The sequence below is a fragment of the Carcharodon carcharias genome, chromosome 7 (assembly GCF_017639515.1).
Source record: "Carcharodon carcharias isolate sCarCar2 chromosome 7, sCarCar2.pri, whole genome shotgun sequence".
Lineage (NCBI taxonomy): Eukaryota > Metazoa > Chordata > Chondrichthyes > Lamniformes > Lamnidae > Carcharodon > Carcharodon carcharias.
In genome coordinates this window covers 78,571,933-78,594,261 of record NC_054473.1, presented here as the reverse complement: position 1 = coordinate 78,594,261, position 22,329 = coordinate 78,571,933, and the positions used below count along the sequence as shown (strand labels likewise).

The 22,329-nt window shown below is 44.1% G+C and overlaps 1 protein-coding gene across 1 annotated transcript in view; it reads right to left on the bottom strand.

Annotated features, from left to right (window-relative positions):
• Positions 1-22,329, bottom strand: part of dnah1 (dynein, axonemal, heavy chain 1) — a 524,711-nt gene that overhangs the window by 397,656 nt on the left and 104,726 nt on the right. Inside the window, exons 15-17 of the mRNA XM_041191637.1 lie at positions 12,774-12,856; positions 7,143-7,284; positions 4,269-4,424 (exon numbers count right to left, since the gene is read on the bottom strand). Of these exons, the coding sequence (XP_041047571.1) occupies positions 4,269-4,424; positions 7,143-7,284; positions 12,774-12,856 (381 nt within the window). The remainder of the gene's footprint in view (positions 1-4,268; positions 4,425-7,142; positions 7,285-12,773; positions 12,857-22,329) is intronic.

Here is a 22,329-nt window from a genome sequence, read left to right as displayed (position 1 = left end):
ATGGGGGCCAGCCCCACTTTAAAGGTGCTGACAGCACACAGAGAGAATGACAGATCTCAGTGATGCCTGCCCACGACATTCTGGCAGCAATGACAAGCACCATTGATGTGCAGGCATCACAAATGCGTCCAGGGAGGTGAGAGGCCAGACCATCACTTTGGTCAGAAGGCTTCACAAAGCACAGGGAAGAGGCCCTGGACTGAGATACCTGCCTTGATCTTGTGCAGAAAGGTTTCACAACTAAGTGACATGAACACTGCTCATCAGAACAAGGAGCCATAGGCAAGGAGACACTGTAGAGAGTTTATTTACAATAGTGAACATTTTGTACAAGTGATTAACACCGTGCCCAGGCTGTGCATCGGCAAATTCTTAACCTTCCTAACCCTGCTGGTATGTCTTGGTGCTCCCCGGATGCCCACGGCGGAGGCAGCCTGCTGACTGCACCCTGTCTGTGATGACCTTGTGCCCTGTGATGACCCTGTGATGACCGGGCAACCTCTGGAGGGCCAAGACCTGGAGGGCCCTGGCCTGTTTTCAGGGTCCTGTTGTGCGGCAGTGTTACCCTCCTCAGCTTGTGGAGCTGGAGCTGCTGGGGTCACATGAAGAGGGGATTTGGATGGGCTAGGTCCCATTGAGGTGTGCCTCTCTGTACTGGTGGAGGGTGTGAGTGAGCAGTGTAAAGGGACTTCAAGGAGGGTGCCTTCAGATTCCTCTTCAGAGGTTTCTTTAGGACTTGACTGGGGGCTCTGGGTCATGGGCTCCATCGGCTGTTTCCCAGATGTCCCTGTGAAAGCAAGAAGAAATAATTAGTGCACGGCAGTGGCCTGTGAAACAGGACACACTCACAGCATGGTTGACTGATGGATGTTACACTGCTGGATCTTCACTCAGTAAAGCACCGCCAACCTCACCATCAGCACAGGACTGGTCCAGATCCTCACCGGCCAGCAAGATGGCTCTGTTTTCAAAGTCAGTGAGGACCTTGATTTCAGGCAATCCTCCACCAGTCTGCAACTTCTCCCTCTTGCTGTGTGCCATCTTGTCCTGCATGAATAGAGATGGAGCGAGTGTAAGCAGGATGCCTGGCAGCCAGATGATAAGTATGCCTGGAATGTGTAGGTGATGAATGGTCCCATGGATGGGATGAGGACAATTAAGGTGTGTGGGAGATGGTGAATGGTGATGTCCCTTGAACTGACAGTGAGTGAGGGCCCTGTGGATGTGTCATGGGTTTGTGAGTGTGTGAGTTGAGAGCGATGACAAGAGTGACTTACCCTAGTGGAACAAAGGAGATCATTTATCCTCTTGCGGCACTGGCTGGCTGTCCTCTTTCGCACATTGTTGGCGCTGACCAATACTGTCACCGCCTCCCAAGCTGGATTGGTGATGTTGCTGCCTGTTCTGCAGCCAGAGTAGGGGTACAGCACATCATGGCAGGCCTCCACTGTGTCCAAAAGGCGCTCGAGGGATGTGGCATTGAACCTGAGGGCTGCAGACTTTTTGCCTTTCAGGGCCATGTCTTCTTTGCAGCAGTCCTTGTCTGAGAAGCGTGCGCACGGCTGCACTTTAAATATGGTGCCCGGCATGATGAAGTGGCAAGGTGATGGCATGGCAAGAAAATGAGAGCCTGCCTGCCATCAAAATGACGTGGTTCCAGGGAATGCATAATTATCGTAGTGGGTTTGGGATGATATGAAATGAGAAGCCGCCTTGCGGCCAGTGGGTAAAACATAGTTATTCCTGCCTGCTGCTACACTTAGTGCAAATCTGGGGCAATTCCGCCCCCAGTGTTTACTTTTTGTACTGACGTAGCCCCACTCTTTACATGGTCGAGTCCTCAATGAAGTACTTAAATGATGACATTTATACACACTTCAGTGCCTATCTGTAGGAATGGTGTATTGGTTTGTAATTTTAATATACTTTTAATTAAACATTCCCTCGTTTAATATCCCATCTAACACTCTCCTATTACCTGCTGAATTTGTCTATTTTTATTACTGCAGGATTGTTACTTTTCCATGTTTTTAACCTGATTACTTAGTTTATAAATGAATTTTTTGATGTAAGCTACACCACAATTCAGCCTTCAGGCTGTGAACTTGTTTCTTGAATAAAATACCATTGTTGAAAAATCATTATTAATTTTATTTCCCTCTCTCTTTAAATTTTCCCTGCATATTCTCTCAATCTTGTTTCTGTATCTGTCTGTTTCCAACTCTGCTTTCATTTTCTCTCTTCCTATTTCCATAAGTTAATCCTTTCTTCCATTTCTCCCTTTTTTTGGTGAATCTTTCAGACGTTTTAGGCTGGGTTTTCATGGAGTTGGGAAGATTCTGTGGAGGGGTGAAAATGGCAGCTGAAACCCCATTCCTGGGGTTTCCAATTTTCAGTAGAGCCTTTTAAGGGTGCAGGCTGGCTCGGGTCGTGAGTCTGCACCCTGCACTCCCAACCTGACTGGCTTCATTGTAGGGATAGGTATATCCTAGTCCTCCACAATTTGTTATGGAGTCAAGAAAGCTTTTCAAAGAGTTGTGGTTCATGGCACCTCAGAGGTGTCATAATCATAGTCTGCATGAGGGAACCTTTTGAAAGGTAAGTTTGAAAAGTCCTCATGACCCCATGCCAAAATATTTCCCCACTCACCCCCTCTGGCCCCTCCTGCCCCCATATATAGCAATGGCATTTCCATGCCCATTCACCCACTAGACATGGTATAGAACCAATGAATCCTATAGTTTAATTGGGATGTTTAAATAAAGCTTTAAAAAAAGTCATTCGTTGATAACTTTATACTTTCGTAAAAATCCTTTTTACTACAGGCCAATAAAATTGTCAATCATCCAGACCCGTTAAAATATCAGTACCAGAAATGGCAAGCACTTGAAATCTCTTTGTCTTGTTTAAATAAATACTGTGCAATTAACAGAAGAGATCAGAGAGCCAGAACTGTCAAAGAGCTGTTACAGAGCTGTTGAAACAGCTGAACCCCAGGGAAATCATTGCTTGATTGACAGCTCTGGCATATAACAGTATTCTCTAGAGTTTTGAAGAATGAGCAGTCATCTCATTGAAACTTACAAAATTCATACAGGGTGTGACAGGGTAGTTGTGGATAGGATATTTCCCCTGGCTGGTGAGTCTAGAATCAGGAGGCACAGTTTCAGAATAAGAGGCAGGCCATCTAAGACTGAGACGAGGAGGAATTTCTTCACTCAGAGGGTGGTGAATCTCTGGAATTCCCTACCCAACGAGTTGTGGAAGCTCAATCGCTGAACATGTTCAAGACAGAAATCGATAGATTTCTGAATACTAAAGACATTAAGCAATATGAGGGAAAATGGGGTAGAGGTAAATGATCAGCCATGATCTGTTTGAATGGCAGGACAGGCTTGATGGGCCAAATGGCCTACTCCTGCTCCTATGCTCCTGTGTTTTTGATTTCTTTTGACCACTACATTATAGTAATATGTGTACATGGACACCCAATTCTAGATCCTAAATCTCTTTGGACTTCCACTATTTCATGCATTTCATCTTTCAAAATAATACTCAGATCTGTCCATTTTTGGTCCAATGAATGATCTCACACTTACCTGTGTTGAAATCCATCTGTCACAGTTTTTTTTCAATTCTTTCATAGGATGTGGGTGTCGCTGGCAAGGCCAGCATTTGTTCCCCATCCCTAATTGAACTGAGTGGCTTGCTAGGCCATTTCAAAGAGTAATGAAGAGTCAACCACATTGCTGTGGGTCTAAAATCACATGTAGGCCAGACCAGATAAGGATGGCAGATTTCCTTCCCTAAAGGTCATTAATGAATCAGATGGGTCTTTACAACAATCAATGATAGTTTCATGGTCACCGTCACTGAGACCAACTTTCAATTCCAGATTTTTTTTATTAATTGAATTTGAATTCCACCAGCTGTCATGGTGGGACTTGAACCTATGACCCATTAGGCTGGGCCTCTGGGTTACTGGTACAGTGATTTTACCACTACACCACCAACTCCCCTCCCCCTTTTGCTTAATCTATCAATGTGTCTTTGTAATTTTACACTCCCTTCTACACTACTTACTATGCCATCCCAATCTTGTATCACCAGCAAACTTAGATATATGTCTTTCTATATAAGTTATTAATAAATATTGTAAATAGTTGAGACTCCAGCACAGATCCTTGTAGGACACTACTAGTCACCTCCCCGCAATTCAAGCTCATACCCATTATCCCGACCTCAATGTTTGCTTAATCTATACTCACATTAGTGACTGGCATTTCGAAGAGTCTTTCTCTGCTGTTATAGAGCTGTGCTAGATGCTGTGACTCCAGCAATTGTTTGTGGATTCGTCTCACCTCATTGGCAATTTCATGCGCACGATGCATATCGGTATAAGCAGAAAATCCAGCTACCACCATCTAAAATATAAAAGTTGCATGTAGCCATTAGGTACCTAAAAAGATCAGTCTCTGGGGTGATACAGTGCACTGAGAATTAAATGCTCAATGGTGAGAACCGTTGCAAATTTGCAATCCACTCTGTTCAGTTCCTGGTCCAATCTATACCAACAACTGGCACTTATATAGCCCCAGATGTATTGGAAAATGTCCCAAGACACTTAACAGGAGCATAATTGAACAATTATGATGAGTGATTGAAAGCTTGGTCAAAGAGATTGAGTTTAAGGAGAGGTATAGAGGCAGGAGTACGCTTTGTGATGCAGAAGATGTGGGGTTGGAAGATCAGCTTAGGGTCAAATAAGTTGCAAACAGTCTGTGTCCAATCCCTAACTTTGTAACATTCTCCAGTGTTCCTCTAACTCTGGCCTCTTGTGCATGTTGAAATCCTTTCATTCCACTATTCGCCGCCTTGCCATTAGCCATTGAGGCCCTAAGCTCTGTAATTCCCCACCTACACCTCTCCACCTCCCAGTCCTTAAAACCCAACCTGTTAATCAAACTTTTAACAGCACCTCCTTCTTTGACTTGATGTTGTTTTTTCTCTAGTGACACTTCTGTAAAGTGCCTTGGGGCATTTTTCGACATTAAAGGCACCTTATGGATGCCAGTTGTTAATATTGTTGCACCAACGGCAAACTTTTTTGACTGGGTTTAGATGAAGAGGATGCTGGAATTTCACAAGTGGGAGTTTGCTGATTCTGGGATAGAAGTAGTTTTCCAAATCCAAGATAACACAGTTAACACTAAAATGACCTAACAGCTCATTTGTTTGTGGGTTTTTGCAGAATTTCTTTTTATTCTTTTGCAGGATGCAGGTATCGGTGGCTAGGCCAGCTGATCCCTGATTGCCGTTGAGGAGGTGGTGGTGAGCTTTTCTTGAACCGCAGCAGTCCATGTGGTGTGGGTGCACCTAGAGTGCTGTTAGGGAGGGAGTTCTAGGATTTTGACCCAGCGACAGTGAAAGAACAGTGATATATTTCCAACAGCAGGATAGTGAGTGGCTTGGAGGGGAACTTGCAGGCGGTGATGTTCCCATGTGTCTGCTGCCCTTGTCCTTCTAGATGGTAGTGGTCATGGGTTTGGAAGTTGCTGTCTAAGGAGCCTTGGTGAGTTCCTTCAGTGCATCTTGTAGATGGTACACACTGCTGCCACTGTGCGTCGGTGGTGGAGGGAGTGAATGTTTGTGGATGGGGTGCCAATCAAGTGGGTTGCTTTGTTCTGGATGGTGTAAAGCTTCCAGACTATTGTTGGAGTTGCACTCATCCAGGCAAGTGGAGAATAATCCATCACACTCCTTACTTGTGCCTTATAAATGCTGAGCAATCTTTGGGGAGTTAGAAGGTGAGTTACTTGCCACAGGATTCCTAGCCTCTGACCTGCTCTTGTAGTCACAGTGTTTATATGGCTAGTCCAGTTCAGTTTCCGGTCAACGGTAACCCCAGGATGTTGATAGTAGGGTATTCAGCGATAGTAATGTCATTAAACATCAAGAGGTGATGGTTAGATTCTCTCTTGTTGAAGATGGCCATTGCCTGACACTTGTATGGCACAAATGTTACTTGCCACTTGTGAGCCTAAGCCTGGATATTGTTCAGGTCTTGCTGCATTTGGACATGGGCTGCTTCAGTATCTAAGGAGTCATGAATGGTGCTGAACATTGTGCAATCATCAGCAAACATCTCCACTTCTGACCTTATGATGGAAGGAAGATCATTGACGAAGCAGCTGAAGATGATTGGGCCGAGGACATTACCATGAGGAACTCCCGCAATGATGTCCTGGACCTGAGATAAGTGACCTCTAACAACACAACCATCTTCTTTTGTGCTAGGTATGACACCAACTAGTGGAGAGTTTCCCCCCGATTCCTATTGACTCCAGTTTTGCTACGGCTCCCCGATGCTACACTCGGTCAAATGACGCCTTGATGTCAAGGGCAGTCACTCTCACCTCACCTCAGGAGTTCAGCTTTTTTGTCCATACTTGAACCAAGGCTGTAATGAGGTCAGGAGCTGAATGACCTGGCAAAACCCAAACTGAGCATCAATGGGCAGGTCATTGCTAAGCAAGTGCCACTCAATAGCACTGATGATGACTCCTTCCATTACTTTACTGATGATCGAGAGTAGACTGATGGGGTGGTAACTGGTCGGGTTGGATTTGTTCTGCTTTGTGTGTACAGGACGTGCCAGGGAAATTTTCCACATTGCCGGGTATATGCCAGTGTTGTAACTGTGCTTGAACAGCTTGGCTGGGGTGCAGCAAGTTCTGGAGCACCAATCTTCAGTACTACTGCCAAAATATTTTCAGGGCCCATTGCCTTTGCAGTATCCAGTGCCTTCAGCCATTTCTTGATATCATGTGGAGTGAATCAAATTGGCTGAAGACTGGCATCTGTGATGCTGGGGATCTCTGTTATGAAGGAGGGTCACATGACAACCATATAGTTGCATATGACATGGAAATGGAAGTCCTGAAACATTGAATTGCCAAAATATTTTTCCTTAGGTAAATGATGGACCCCCTTAAAACTGGCACAAAATAAAAAAAGTGATCAATTTTGTCTTTGGCAACTTAACTTCCAGTAGCCTAGACTGAGACTGCTGAATCTCAGTTTCAGAACTTGTTTAAAAAAACACTCATTGTATCTTACTTCTGCTCGTCAATGTGGAATACCTCTAATCCTTCAAGCCTCTCCTGCAAAGTGCTTTGGTCTGATAACTGGATTTTATGGAAATGCTCTTCCTCCTCCATATGTTGGGTTTTTATTACCTCCATTCGTGCAGTGATTAAGTGAGGCGCAGCAATCGCGTTCCACCTGCAAACAAACAGAATAATTGCTTCAGAGTGAATGAAATGGACCAGAATCTCTACATATGTTACAGGTTCTGAGACAGGGTGGCAGAGATAAAGTAACTGCAAAAAATAATTTTCACCAACCATTATTGTAACTAAAATTTCTATGCCATTTTTTAAAATATTAGAATATATTTTTCCATTTAAAAGCAAAAAGCAAGAAAATAGGAAGCAGGAAACTACAAGCCAGTTAGTCATAGGGTAAATGCTGAAATCTATTATTAAGGAGGTTATAGCAGGGCACTTAGAAATCTCAAAGCAATCAGGCAGAGTCAACATGGTTTTTTGAAAGGGAAATCGTGTTTCACTAATTTATCAGAATTCTTTGAGGAAGTAACAAGCAGTGTGGATAAAGGGGAGCTTGTGGACGTGGTGTACTTAAATTTCCAGAAGGCTTTTGACAAGCTGCCCTATTGAAGATTTGGTGATATTTGAAGATTTTCTGCAGGGGCAACAAAACGATGTCTAGTCGCAGTAAAACTGGAGGGAAAGGGTGCGCCAAGGTGAGGACCCGCTCTTCCAGAGCCGGTCTCCAGTTCCCTACTGGCTGTAACCACTGGCTGCTGCGCAAAAGTCACTATGCTGAGTGTGTCGGGGCCGGAGCCCCAGTCTACTTGGCTGCTGCTCTGAAGTACTTGAGCTGGCCAGCAATGCGGCCTGGGACAACAAGATGACCTGTATCACTCCCTGCCACCTGCAGCTCACTATCCGCAATGAAGGGGAGCTCAACAAACTGCTGGGAAGGGTCACCATGCCCAAGAAAACCGGACACCCCAGCAAAGTTTACGCCTGAAGGGGTGAGATCAGGAGAATAAAAATCGAAGGCTACTAGACAAAATGAGAGCTCATGATGTAGGGGGTAATATATTAGCATAGATAGAAGATTGGTTAGCTAACAGGAAACAGAGAGTAGGCATAAATTGGTCATTTTCAGATTGACAAGATGTAACGAGTGGAGTGCACAGGGATCAGTACTGGGGACTCAAATATTTACAATCTATATCAATTAGTTAGATGAATGTGTAGTTGCTAAATTTGCTGATGGGTAGGAAAGCAAGTTATGAAGAATACAAAAGGGTTCTGCAAAGATAAGCAGGGTGACCCCCCCACCCAGGAAAGAAAACACAAAGGAGGGTGCGAGGAGCCTGAAAGGAGAACCCCGGCGGCCGGTGTGTTCCCATTGCAATAAAATAGACCATTCCAGGTCTGAGTGCTGGAGATTGCAAGGAAACCTGTAGATCTAATAGGGCTTCATAGGAGTACTCCCCTGAAGGGTGGTGCAATTGGTAGTGCAGCAGAGCAGGCAGGGACTCCTTTTGGGATCTGATGGGTTGCATCCTAGGATATTAAAGGAAGTAGCTATACTGGTAGCAATCTTCCAAGAATCCTTAGATTCTGGAAAAGTCCCAGAGGATTGGAAAACTGCCAATGTAACACCCTTATTCAAAAAGGGAGGGAGACAATAAACAGGTAACTATAGGCCAGTTAGCTTAACATCCGTCATTGGGAAAATGTTAAGAGTCTATTATAAAGGATGTATTAGTGGAGCATTTAGAAATGCATAATATATTTAAGCAGAGTCAGTATGGCTTCATGAAGGGGAAATCATACCTAACAAATTTATTAGAATTCATTGAGGAGATAACAAGCAGGATAGATAAAGGGTAACCAGTAGATGTAATATATTTGGATTTCCAAAAGGGGTTCAATAAGGCTACTTAATAAGATAAGAGCCTATGGTTTTGGGGGTAGTATATTAGCATGCATAGAGGATTGGCTAACTAATAGAAGACAGAGACTTGGGATCACGGGGGCATTTTCAGGGTGGCAACCTGTAACTAGTGAAGTGCCACAGGGATCTGTGCTGGGGCCACAATTATTTACAATACGTATTAATGGTTTAGATGAGGAAAGTGAATGTACTATCACCAAGTTTGTGGATGACACAAAAATAAATGGGAAGGCAAGTGGTGAGGATGACACAAAGAGTCTACAGAGTGATATAGACAGGTTAAATGAGTGGGCTAAAACTTGGCAAATGGAATATAATGTGGGAAAATGTGAGGTTATACACTTTGGCAGGGAGAATAGAGGAGCTGAATATTATTTAAATGGAGAAAGACTACAGGAAGCTGCAGCACAGAGGGATTTGGGGGTCCTCATGCATGAATCACAAAAAGCTAGCATACAAGTTCAGCAGGTAATAGGGAACGCAAATGGAATGTTGGCCTTTATTTCAAAAGGAGTGGAGTATAAAAATAGGGAGAGTTGCTAAAACTATACAAGGCACTAGTTAGACCACACCTGGTACCCACCCACCATCTTAAACATTCATTCCCTCCACCACTGGCGCAACATGGCTGTGTGTGTACAATATTCAAAATGCGCTGCAGCGAATAAACAAGAATTCTTCCACAAAATCTTCCAAACACACAACTTCTACCACTATTGTTTAAGTGAAACTCTTTTTTCTGTTGAACAAATTTATAGCATTCTCCACAGAGCTACAAATGGCAGTGTAAAACCAGTTAATTGCACCTTGGATTTGAGGAAATCCTGCAACTCTCTAAAAGCTGACAGCCTTCTGATGTTGATGAGATCTGTTCATGGGATTGGTTATGAACTTGCTACTCTCACAAACAATGCATTGGTTACTTGCTTTACGTATTTGGTCGGCAGCCAATTACTTAATGTTGAAAATGTCCCTAATGATGCCTGAAAGAAGTCAAGAGCATACAGTTTGAGTAACATTGTGATTTTGGAAGAGGCAGCATGCATGTCTCTGCAGGTTGTGGGATGGAATTTTCCATGCCCGCTGGCATTGGGCAATATGACGGGAATGCCAAAATTGGTTTCATCATATGAAACCAGTTTGCAATCGTCTGCTCCGCCCATCAATGGTGGACCGTGTTTCCTGCTCCTGCACGTCAGGAACTTCTTTGTAATACATCCGCATATCATTAAAAGCCCAGCTCGCTGGAATCATCCTCCCATGCTGGAACATCCGGGCACGTCGGTGAGATTGCACGCCAACATGTTTCACAACTGAGCATAAGTGGCATGCACTTGCTGAGCTGCACTTCACTCAGGGTTTTGAGGCATGTTGCCTAACCTGCTTCGGCCGGCACTCGTGGTCATCAGCACCAGAATTCGCAGGCAGCACAGCATCACTTTTAGGAGGAGCTCACGGGCAGAGACCAGCCGTAAGGCAGGGGTGGCTTTTCAATGGCTGCAGGGCTATGGCTTGCTTGGGGAAGGGGAAGAAGTGGCCTCAGGCAAGGGAAGAAGCTGCAGGGTTAGGGCATTACTGGGGAAGGGGGGGCAGGTATCCTGGGTGTATTTGGGAACACATGTTGATCTGTGCAAGTAGCCTCAAGAGGGCGAGGGCTGAGGAGGTAGTCTCCAAAAGAGATGAGGCCCGATGGCGATGTGAGGGTGTGTGTGTGAGAGTCAGTGGTGATATACCTTGAGCTAGCAGTGAGTGAGATGAATATGTGATGGCTTTGTGAGTATGTGAGTTTAAAGCAATGAGATGGTTGCCTTACCCTGGTGGCACGGATGAGATCATTCATCCTTTTCCTGCACAGGTGGCGAACCTCTTCTGCGCAGCATTGGCACTAGCCTCTGCCACCGCCTCCCAAGCCAGAGTGGCGACACTGATGGGCCTTCTGTGGCCAAAGCGGGATAGAGGACATCGCAGCGGACTCCACCGGTGTCCACATGTTGTCCCAGGGATGCGTCACTGATTTTGGGGGGCTGCAGTCTTCTTGCCTTTCAGACCCATGCCTTCTGTGCAGCAGCTCTGGGCTGGAAGCACTAAGAGGTGTGCGCGCAGCTGCACTTTATACACGGTGCTCCGTGTGAAGAAGCAGCGATGTGACGGCGTGTTTCCTGGGAATGCATGATTAATGAAGTGGTATTGGGACAATACGGTGTGAAAAGGGGTCATTGAGGTCGGCGGGTAAAATGTTCTTTTTCCCGGCCACTACCGCACTAAGTGCAAATCTGAGAGATTCTGCCCATGGGCTCCAAAACTAGGGTGACTGGATGACGTAGCTTTGTTATTGCTTCACAATGAAAGCACAGCCTTCTCAAGTATTTTTGGAAATGTAGGTGGTCTGTATGATTGATGCCTCCTGATAGGTGTCAAATGATTGTGCTCCTCTTCTTCCTCTTCATGGCAAAGGTGAAAGGGAATTACTAAGAGGAACACCATTGTCTCTTGTGGCGAGTGCATTAGAGAGAGAAACACAGCATAGGTGAAAAATGCTGAAGAAAAATATTCAACAGCAAAGTAGAAAATAATACACCTATCACAGAATTCTCAGAAGGTGGCACTTAACTCCAATTCCACCTGTTCAGCTGCCTAACAACTCAAAATGCCTCTTTAATACTTTCACTCAATTTAGGAGTCAGACCATAGACAGCAAGGGGGAAAATTCAACGCCTGACTTTAGAGCTCCACTTGTGTATGATTTACCAGCACTAGGCAATAATTCCAGGGACACTTTCATCTGGCCACAGTGAAAACGATTTCTGCAGAGCTTTGAATAGGTACAGATTTGCCACTGTGAATCCTTGGTCCATTTCTCATTTGTCTCTACATTGACTCTGCCTGAAAGCAAGTGCCAAACATGAAGAAAATCTAGGCCATGAAATCCAGCTGCATGCTATCCCACAATTGAAATCCTATCCTTGTATCCCTCGTTCTGTGATTGAAACCCTAACCCCTGACTTCTCACTATGACTCTGAAGTAATAAATTGAATTTTGTAGTGATTTTCAGATTTTTACATGCATGCAAGATTGTATGCAGTTTAGTAAGGCACGTGACAAACGCTGTCCATATAGCTGGCATACTCATCAGGATGTACATTTCAGCAGTGCAAATAGCATTTCTTCCATAGTTTTCCACCCTTCTACTGCTCTATACTGATGGCGCCTCTTCCTGTTGGCCCAGCAAAGACTGGCATACTTTTCCTCCCTTGATAATTCCCTTGTGACTGGAATTTGACCTTGAATATACCAGCGCTCTGTCCAGCACTGGCAGCTGTCAGATTACTTCTCTTGTTTGAAACGTAGAACAAAAAAAAATCAAACTTCCATCATGTAGGACTTGTTGCCTTTAAAACATAACAATTGTTTCTCCATAAACCACCCCCACCCAAATAATTTTAATTTTTTTCTTCTTCAGGTTGCTTTTTGCCATGGGTTCAAAGAGTGTGCTAATGACCTCTCCACTATTGCTGCTGTTGTATCAGTCAGAAAAGGAAATAACTAGGGTAGATTCCCCACTGAACCATATGGGCAATGGCAGGTAGTTGCCAACCTGTGTCATACCACTTCATAGTACAAGTTATTGGAGTACCATCATCAGCGGCTGCCCAGTAGAACCTTTTATAGCTGTTAATAATTCAAGATTCACAATACTTTCAAAACTTGTAGTACTTACTTAGCTTCAAAATCATCATCAGTAAGATTGTAGTAGAATTCATCAAAGGTATCATAGTCAGTTAGGATTTTGTTTGTTACTTCCTGCAGTGGGAACAATAAATTACAATTAACATAATCCTAAAGTGCTATTTCTTTTTGCAACTTAATCAACAGTGCAACAGTGAGTCCTTTTCTTAAATAAACCAGTAAAGTCAGCCCCACTGGAATAGGAAATAAAAGCAATGAATGCTGTATTATTCAGACATACAAGGTGACTATCCCTGTTTGCACTGAACTGTTCTTCTCAGCCAGAACAGCATTAGGAAGACACAATTATCCTCTGAGTCTCTAAGCTAGATAGAGGATAATTAGACAGGATTGCTGCTTCTGATTGTCATACAGCCCTGATGGAAAGTGCTGATATATGCTATGGAAGCACGGGATCAGGGTGGACTATGTTTGCCTCTGTGGTTACTGACACTTCACTGTGTAGGCTCACAAACTAAAGTACTGGAAGGCTACCATGCCTGTTGTAAATATACCCCAAATTTAAAATAGACATTGGAAAAAAGCATCTTGGGTTTGACTCTTGTTGCAGATGGTGAACAGGAGATTTGGATTGATTGTCTGTTAAACGTCAGGCTTACTATATAAATAACATGATAATTTATATTCTTCTCCCATAGCTTCAATGGAACTGAAAATTTGTCTGGCATATAAAATTTAACTGTTAAAACAGTCAGTTTACGCCCTTAGCCAAAGTGAAATTGACCTCCTTTATTCAGAGGATGAAAAATGTTTGGAAGAGTCTTTCAGTTATGGTATAAGAGTCAAAGAGGCTATAATTCTTTGGAAAAGAGAGGGTAAAACTGGAAGGATCATCTTAGGGAAGTCTTCAGGCCCCTTTCCCTATATTTAACAGCATCGTTGGAAGTGTGCCTCATGAGATTTCTGAATTCCAGGGAATTCCATCCATTACACCCTCCATCGGCAGATGGGAATGATACAGGGAAAGCCATTGTGATATTGGGTTACAGGCTTTCCTAAAATGTCAATGAATATCACAGACAGGTCAGTCTGCAAGGGTCCAGGAGAGAGAGAGCAGCTAGAGGCCGTAAGTCTTTGTGGTTCACCGCGCCAGAATCCAAGTGGAAGATTGTGCTTGGATTGAAAGAAAATTTGTGAGAATTTAAGACAAAGCTGGAAGATTTGTCTGGCTTGCCTAAAGGAAGAATTTCCAGTAATACTCTCACTGTGAAGGACAGTTCTGGGGTTAGAAGTTACCAGGTTGAGAAAGGAAAAGAAAAGCAGTAAACTCGGGAGCTAAGCTAAAAATCATTTTGGACCAATTCTGGGAGAATTGAATGTTTACTCAAAGGACAGTGGGATTTTTTTTCTGATTGTGCTAAAATTAAAAAGGGCAAAATTCTATTCTGTGGTTTGAAATATAAGTTGCCGACAAGAGTAGTGTTTAGTCAATAGTGCTTTTAATCTAGTGTGACAGTAGAAGGCTTCAAATATGAAATTGTGTTATGTTATCCTTTCAGCTATTAACTGGAAATTTGACTTTCCTTGTTATCAGTCACTTTGGGGATTGTAATGAAATATAGATTGACTATTGGTTTATCAACCTCATTAGTGGCTAAATTTTATCTCTTAACAGATCAGAGCATTTTATAAAAATTATAGTACTGCATCTGAAAGTGCTTTACAAAAAGCGTTTAAAAAATCCTACCTGTTTTAAATTATGCATTCTGTCTCATCAGACTGAAGGTCATGTTTATCAGCCTAGTATCATTAGTTTGTGGATTTAGTGAATGAGGCAGAATTCTGGAAGATATTCTATTTTGATTGACAATCTGTAGCCAAAAACTTCTTAAAATTGGTTGGAGTGATAATTTGTGAGCTGTATCAGCGCTTCTGCAAGGCATACGCAGTTATGGACTGCGTATGCGAAATTGATCAGTTGCACCCATACGTGCACCTAAACCCTGGAGAGCCAACTGAGGAGGAAATCAGAGGTGGGACCTACAAAAGCACATTATTTTCCCTAGTCTGGAGCTTGAAATTGCCTTGCTTCCTGCCTTTCTGGAACCTGAAGCCTGTAGAACCTAAAGCTGCCTTATGCCTGCCTTGCCAGGAGCCTGAATCACAGTAGTGCAACTATTAGGAAACCATAATCACTACTGTGATTAAAACAGCAATCAATCCACATCAACTCATATGTAGTACTACTAATTGCAATTAACAACCTGCACTATCATGGATTACCATTAATGTTAACATGCAACTGAATGAGGAGGTCTAATGTTCAGGCCCACTCCAGGATTTGAGAACCTCACTACTGTATTTGGGAATGATGCTGTTTTTCTGATGAGACCTGTTCAGGTGGACATTAAGATCTTATGCCAGTCTTGTCTTTGAAGAAGCACATAGGAATTCCCCGGACCAGCATTTTTCTCTCAAGCAACACCACTAACAACTCATTCAGTTCTCTCAGTTGATTTTGGTGAGACATTGCTATGTCCAGTTAGTTATTATTTGTCTAAAAAACAAAGTGACTGCAATTCAAGGAGTAATTAATTGTGATCTGTTTTGAGATAAGGCATTCATTCAATGCAAGCTCTTTCTCTTTCACATAGCTATCCCAGTCACAGTGGCACAAGCTTTCATCTACTTGGCTGAGGTAGTCAACTGCAGGCATTTGCTGGAGAGATATAGAATCTGAATTTGGTTAAAGTAAATTGATACTGCTACAAATGAACACAATTGACACAAATGAAAAAAAAAAATTAATCTAATTATATGTATATATTTTTTAAAGCAGGCTTCTTCAAAATAAACTTTACTGTTCATGAAAGTTAAATACAAACATATGCAAGTTGAGTAAAAGTCAAGGAGGTATAAAGTTTAAACACTACATTCTGGCACCTGGAACCTTCATGAAATATACAATGGGTTACAGTTTATATAATTTTGATGCTCTATAATAATCCCAACAGGATTTTTGGCAAGAACAGAACTGGATTAAAGCCATTATTACCAGAAACACCCAGAGGCCGAGCTCCAAACTGTCAATGCATTCACGGGGGAGTGTACAAAAGAGTGAGCCTTCGGCTAAACATCCAGAACACAAAGGTCCCTACCAGCCTGCTTCTGCTGCGCAACACTGGCCCCTGACTATCAAGATCCACAGTGAACCATTGGACGACGTGGATCATTTCCCCTACCTTGGGAGCGTCCTCTCAGCAAGGGCAGACATCGGCAATGAAACTCAAGATCATCTCCAGTGTGCCAGCACAGCCTTCAGCCATCTGAGGAAAAGAGTGTTTGATGACAAAGGCCTCAAACCTGGCAGTGCTGCCTGCCCTCCTGTATGCATCAGCAATGTGGACAACTCACAGCAGATACCTTAAATTCCCAGAGAAACATCACCAGTGATGCCTCTGCAAAATCCTCCAACTTCAGTGATAGGATTGGCGCTCCAATATCAGTGTTCTCTCTCAGGCCAACATTCCCAGTATCGAGGCACTGGTTATGGTTATCAGCCACATTATCTGCATTTCTGACACAAGATTTCCAAAACAAATGACTTGGGAACAGGAGTAGGCCATTCGGCCCTTCAAGCCTGCTCCACCATTCAATGAGATGACGGCTGATGTGGTTATAGTCACGACTCCACTTTGTCATCTGCCCCCCATAATCTTTTAATCTTGAATAAATTCAAGGACCCAGCCTCCACTGCTTTCTAGGGAAGAGAATTCCACATACTAATGACCTTCTGAGGGGGAGCATCTCATCTCCATCTTAAACGGTAGACCTCTTACTCTTAAACTGTGTCCCCAATTCTAATCTGCCCCAAAATTGGAAACACTCTCCCAGTATCTATCCTATCAAGTCCGCTCAGGATCTTATAGGTTTCAATATGATCACCTCTCATTCTTCTAAACTCCAATGGGTATAGGCTCAACCTGTTCAACCTTTCTTCATAGGAAAAACCCCTCATCCCAGGAATGAGTTGAGTGAACCTTCTCTGAACTGCTTCTGACGCAAACTTTTTCTAGTAAGGAGACCAAAACTGTACACAATATTACAGATGTGGTCTTACCAAGGTCCTGTACAGCTGAAGTAAAACTTCCTTACTTTTATATTCCAGCCCCCTTGCAAAAAATGCCAACATTCCATTCGCCTTCCTAATCACTTGCTGTACCTATATACTAACTTTGTTGTGATTCATGTACCAGGACGCCAGATCCCTCTGTACCACCCGAGTTCTGCAATCTTTCTCCATTTAAACAGTATAATGCTTTTCTATTCTTCCAAAGTGGACTTTTTCCCACATTATATAGTGGAGGTAGATAAGGTCTCTTCTCTAGAAAGTTCAGGGAAAAACCTTCTACCTCACAATTTAAAATCTATTAATGGGCTACCAAACCCATTAGCTGCCTTTTCATGAAAGTATTTGGTAGATTTGAATATAACATCACCTCACCTCTTTATTCTTTTAGACATGTCCTTGTCAGTCCCATCAGAGGGTTCTATGAATTGTGCCAATTTTCCTGAAGGGTTACAAGCAATATATGGGCCTGTATGTTTTCTCCTTTAAGATTCTGCTATGTACCTCATTTGTTTACCAGGAAAAGTCCATTCAGCCCCTCAAGCCTGCCCTGTCATTCACCCAGGTCATGGCTAATTCGTGCCCCTAACTCCACCTACCAGCCCTTGATACATTTGCTACATAAGATTGTGCTCCCTTATTCTAAATTCTCTCACCATAGGAAATAGTTCCTATCTCTGTTCTAATAAATTCTTTAACCATAAAACATCCAATTAGATCACCACTCAATCTTCCTGAAAGGGGTAGAGGAAGCAGATTCAATAGCAACTTTCGAAGGGAACTGAAGAAACGAGTTCAGAGGCAGGGAGCGATAGACGGATATAAAAGGGCAAAGACTGAGTGTTTGCAGTTGTTGGGTAAGAAAGTCTAAATTTTTATTTGTACAAACGTAATTTAGTTTACAGTTTGTAGTTGGCATTAAACTGAAATCTACAGTTTAAATTCTGTACTTGCCAGCCTGAAATAGGTTTTTTCAAGGCTTCCAGTGAAAGAGCAGCTTAATTAAGAACCAGCTGAAACTGGATCCTCATTAAGTGACTCAGGTGGGCCTTTTGTGTTAGGAGCATATATAAGTAGCCAACTTAGTACAGGGGAAGGGAAAAAGGTGTTTGGTTGCTTTTGCCTAAACTTGTTCAGCCTCCAGGAATTGATGCTTGTTCTGCTACACGGGAAGAAGCTGATTAATTGGTGAGTATCTGGTAAGTGATTAAGGTTTATTCGGTGGGGGGGAGGGGTGGTCTGGAGGGGAGTCGGGGTCAGGGTCGGGGGGGCACTGGAACCCTGATATGTTCCACTCTGGTTGGGGTGGGCCATGCGCAAAGAATCCATGTACAGTTTGCACAAATCAATGCTCCTCTCTTATTTTCAGAAGAATGCTCATAATGCTGCAGAGTGTGTGAGGACTGGCGGCAGCCAGGCGCAGTTAGCCATTCTCAGCCAGTTTGAGCAGGAGACCCTGGATCTGGAGAGGTGCCATGTGCCCAGGTCCACTGGTGTCGGTGAGGCTGGGGTGCTTATAGGTATGTTTGCCCAGCAGTGAGATCAGCATTGTTCTTCCAACAGCCACAGCAGTGCTGCATGTTAAGTGATTTAATTTTGCAATATGGCTTGACCATTGCTTATGGAAGGATGAGTGCATAATGATCTGGGGGACAGGGATGCACTTTGTCATTGTCTCCATGTTAACTGATCTAATGTCCCTGTTCTTCCTTTCAGCATCAGCGAAGCAGGGCCAGGAGGAGCAGCAGCAGGAGCAGAGACCCCCTCACCTGAAGCCTCGCCAGCGTCACACCATCTCTGCCAGGCAGGCACCAGCACAGATACTAGCACCTCTGTGGGAGTTAGAACATCAGCTAGTGTCCTGGGGCACAGTGGTGAGGGCACTTCAGTCGCTGGAGGGCTGGCAGAGACAGAGTGCCCATAGCGTCAGCAGTCAGAGGGCTGCAGGGGTCCCGGCACATGCTCAGTCGGTGCCTGATCACAGAATCACAGTGCTGAAGAGGCCCTTTGAACCACCGAGTCTGCACTGACATGTGAGAAACACCTGACCTACCTAGCTAATCCCAGTTACCAGCACTTGGCCCATAGCCTTGAATGTTATGATATGCCAAGTGCTCATCCAGGTACTTTTTAAAGGATGAGGCAATCTGCCTCCACCACCCTCCCAGACAGCACATTCCAGGCCGTCACCATGCTCTGGGTAAAAAAAGTTTTTCCTCACATCCCCTCTAAATTTCCTGCCCCTCACCTTGAACTTGTGTCCCTTCGTGACTAACCCTTCAACTAAGGGGAACAGCTGCTCCCTATCCACCCTATCCATGCCCCTCATAATCTTGTACACCTTGATCAGGTCGCCCCTCAGTCTTCTCTGCTCCAACAAAAACAACCCAAGTCTATCCGATCTCTCTTCATAACTTATTCCAAGCAACATCCTGGTGAATCTCCTCTGCACCCCCTCCAGTGCAATCACATCCTTCCTATAATGTGGTGACCAGAACTGCACACAGTACTCCAGCTGTGGCCTTACCAAGGTTCTATACAGCTCCAACATGACCTCCCTACTTTTGTATTCTATGCCTTGATTGATAAAGGCAAGTGTCCCATATGCCTTTTTCACCACCCCACTAACATGTCCCTCTGCCTTCAGAGATCTATGGATACACACACCAAGGTCCCTTTGTTCCTCAGAACTTCCTAGTGCCATGTTGTTCATTGAATACTTCCTTGTCAAATTACTCCTTCCAAAGTGTATCATCTCACACTTTTTTCAGGGTTAAATTCCATCTGTCACTTATCTGCCCATTTGAGCATCCCGTCTATATCTTCCTGTAGCCCAAGACACTCAACCTCACTGTTAACCACCTGGCCAATCTTTGTGTCATCCGCAAACTTACTAATCCTACCCCCACATAGTCATCTATGTCATTTATATAAATAACGAATAATAGGGGACCGAGCACAGATCCCTGTGGTACACCACTGGACACTGGCTTCCAGTCACTAAAGCATCCTTCTGTCATCGCCCTATGCCTCCTACAACAAAGCCAATTTTGAATCCACCTTATCAAATTATCCTGTATCCCATGTGCATTTGACTTCTTTATAAGTCTCCCATGTGGGACCTTGTCAAAGGCTTTGCTGAAATCCAAATAAACTACATCAACTGCACTACCCTCATCTACACACCTGGTCACCTCCTCAAAAAATTCAATCAAATTTGTTAGGCATGACCTCCCTCTGACAAAGCCATGCTGACTATCCCTGATCAAACCTTCCCTCTCCAAGTGGAAATAGATACACTCCTTCAGAAATTTCTCCAATAGTTTCCCTACCACTGTCATGAGACTCACTGGCCTTTAGTTCCCTGGCTTATCTCTACAACCCTTCTTAAATAGCAGAACCACATTAGTTGTTCTCCAGTCCTCTGGCACCTCCCCTGTGGCCAGAGAGGAATTAAAATTTGGGTCAGAGCCCCTGCGATCTCCTGCCTTGCCTCCCTCAGCAGTCTGGGACACAAATCATCTGGACCTGGAGATTTGTGCACTTTTAAGCCTACCAACACCTTGTCACTCCGTATATCAATTTGCTTAAGAACCTCGCAGTCTCTCTCCCTGAGTTCAATAACTTCATCCTCATTCTCTTGGGTGAAGACAGACGTGAAGTATTCATTCAACACTCTGGCAATGTCCTCTGGCTCCACCCATAGATTGGACCCTACTCTTTCCCTGGTTATCCTCTTCCCATTGATATACTTATAGAATATCTTGGAATTTTCCCTACTTTTACCAGCCAAAGCGTTCTCATATCCCCTCTTTGCCCTCCTAATTGTTTTCTTAAGCTCCACCTTGCACTGTCTGTACTCCACTAATGCTTTACAAAAACAGAATTACCTGGAAAAACTCAGCAGGTCTGGCAGCATCGGCGGAGAAGAAAAGAGTTGACGTTTCGAGTCCTCATGACCCTTCAACAGAACTAGGTGAATCCAAGGAAAGGGGTGAAATATAAGCTGGTTTAAGGTGTTTGGGGGGGGGGTTGGTGGTGGTGCGCTTGTAGGGACAAGCAAGCGGTGATAGAAGCAGATCATCAAAAGGTGTCACAGACAAAAGAACAAAAGAACACATAGGTGTTGAAGTTGGGGATATTATCTAAATGAATGTGCTAATTAAGAATGGATGGTAGGGCACTCAAGGTATAGCTCTAGAGGGGGTGGGGGGAGCATAAAAGATTTAAAAATATTTAAAAATAATGGAAATAGGTGGGAAAAGAAAAATCTATATCATTTCTTGGAAAAAACAAAAGAAAGGGGGAAGAAACAGAAGGGGGGTTGGGGATGGAGGAGGGAGTTCAAGACCTAAAGTTGTTGAATTCAATATTCAGTCCGGAAGGCTGTAAAGTGCCTAGTCAGAAGATGAGGTGCTGTTCCTCCAGTTTGCGTTGGGTTTCACTAGAACAATGCAGCAAGCCAAGGACAGACATGTGGGCAAGACAGCAGGGTGGAGTGTTAAAATAGCAAGTGACAGGGAGGTTTGGGTCATTCTTGTGGACAGACCACAGGTGTTCTGCAAAGCGGTCGCCCAGTTTACGTTTGGTTTCTTCAATGTAGAGGAGACCGCATTGGGAGCAACGAATACAGTAGACTAAGTTGGGGGAAATGCAAGTGAAATTCTGCTTCACTTGAAAGGAGTGTTTGGGCCCTTGGACGGTGAGGAGAGAGGAAGTGAAGGGGCAGGTGTTACATCTTTTGCGTGGGCATGGGGAGGTGCCATAGGTGGGGGTTGAAGAGTAGGGGTTGATGGAGGAGTGGACCAGGGTGTCCCGGAGGGAACGATCCCTATGGAATGCCAACGGTGGGGGGGTGAAGGGAAGATGTGTTTGATGGTGGCATCATGCTGGAGTTGGCGGAAATGGCGGAGGATGAGACTTTGAATGCGGAGGCTGGTGGGGTGATAAGTGAGGACAAGGGGGACCCTATCATGTTTCTGGGAGGGAGGAGAAGGCATGAGGGCGGATGCACAGGAGATGGGCCAGACACGGTTGAGGGCCCTGTCAATGACCGTGGGTGGAAAACCTTGGTTAAGGAAGAAGGAGTTTTTATCTTTGTGTTTAATTGACTGCCACTGCCATTCAAGAAATGCCTACCTTGAAGAAGTTCTGTTCGTCTCTGCGACAAGATTTCCGTATCTCTCTTTTGCCTTGCTCACCTTCATTGCTTTCCATTTCTCTCCTGGTGTTTGACAAGGTGTTTACTAAAACCTGTTTTCACAGCCATATCTCCTTTCTCAGTGACTATCTCCGTCTCCGACCTACCCCATGTGGATTTCAACTGGAATTCCACCACTTATGTTTCAAACCCACCCAGGATTACAGGTATCTCTGGGATATAAAACGTTTCTCGGACTGCTGTTCCCGTCACATTCTGAGATCCAAACTTAGTGCCATGCGCCGCCATATGAACACA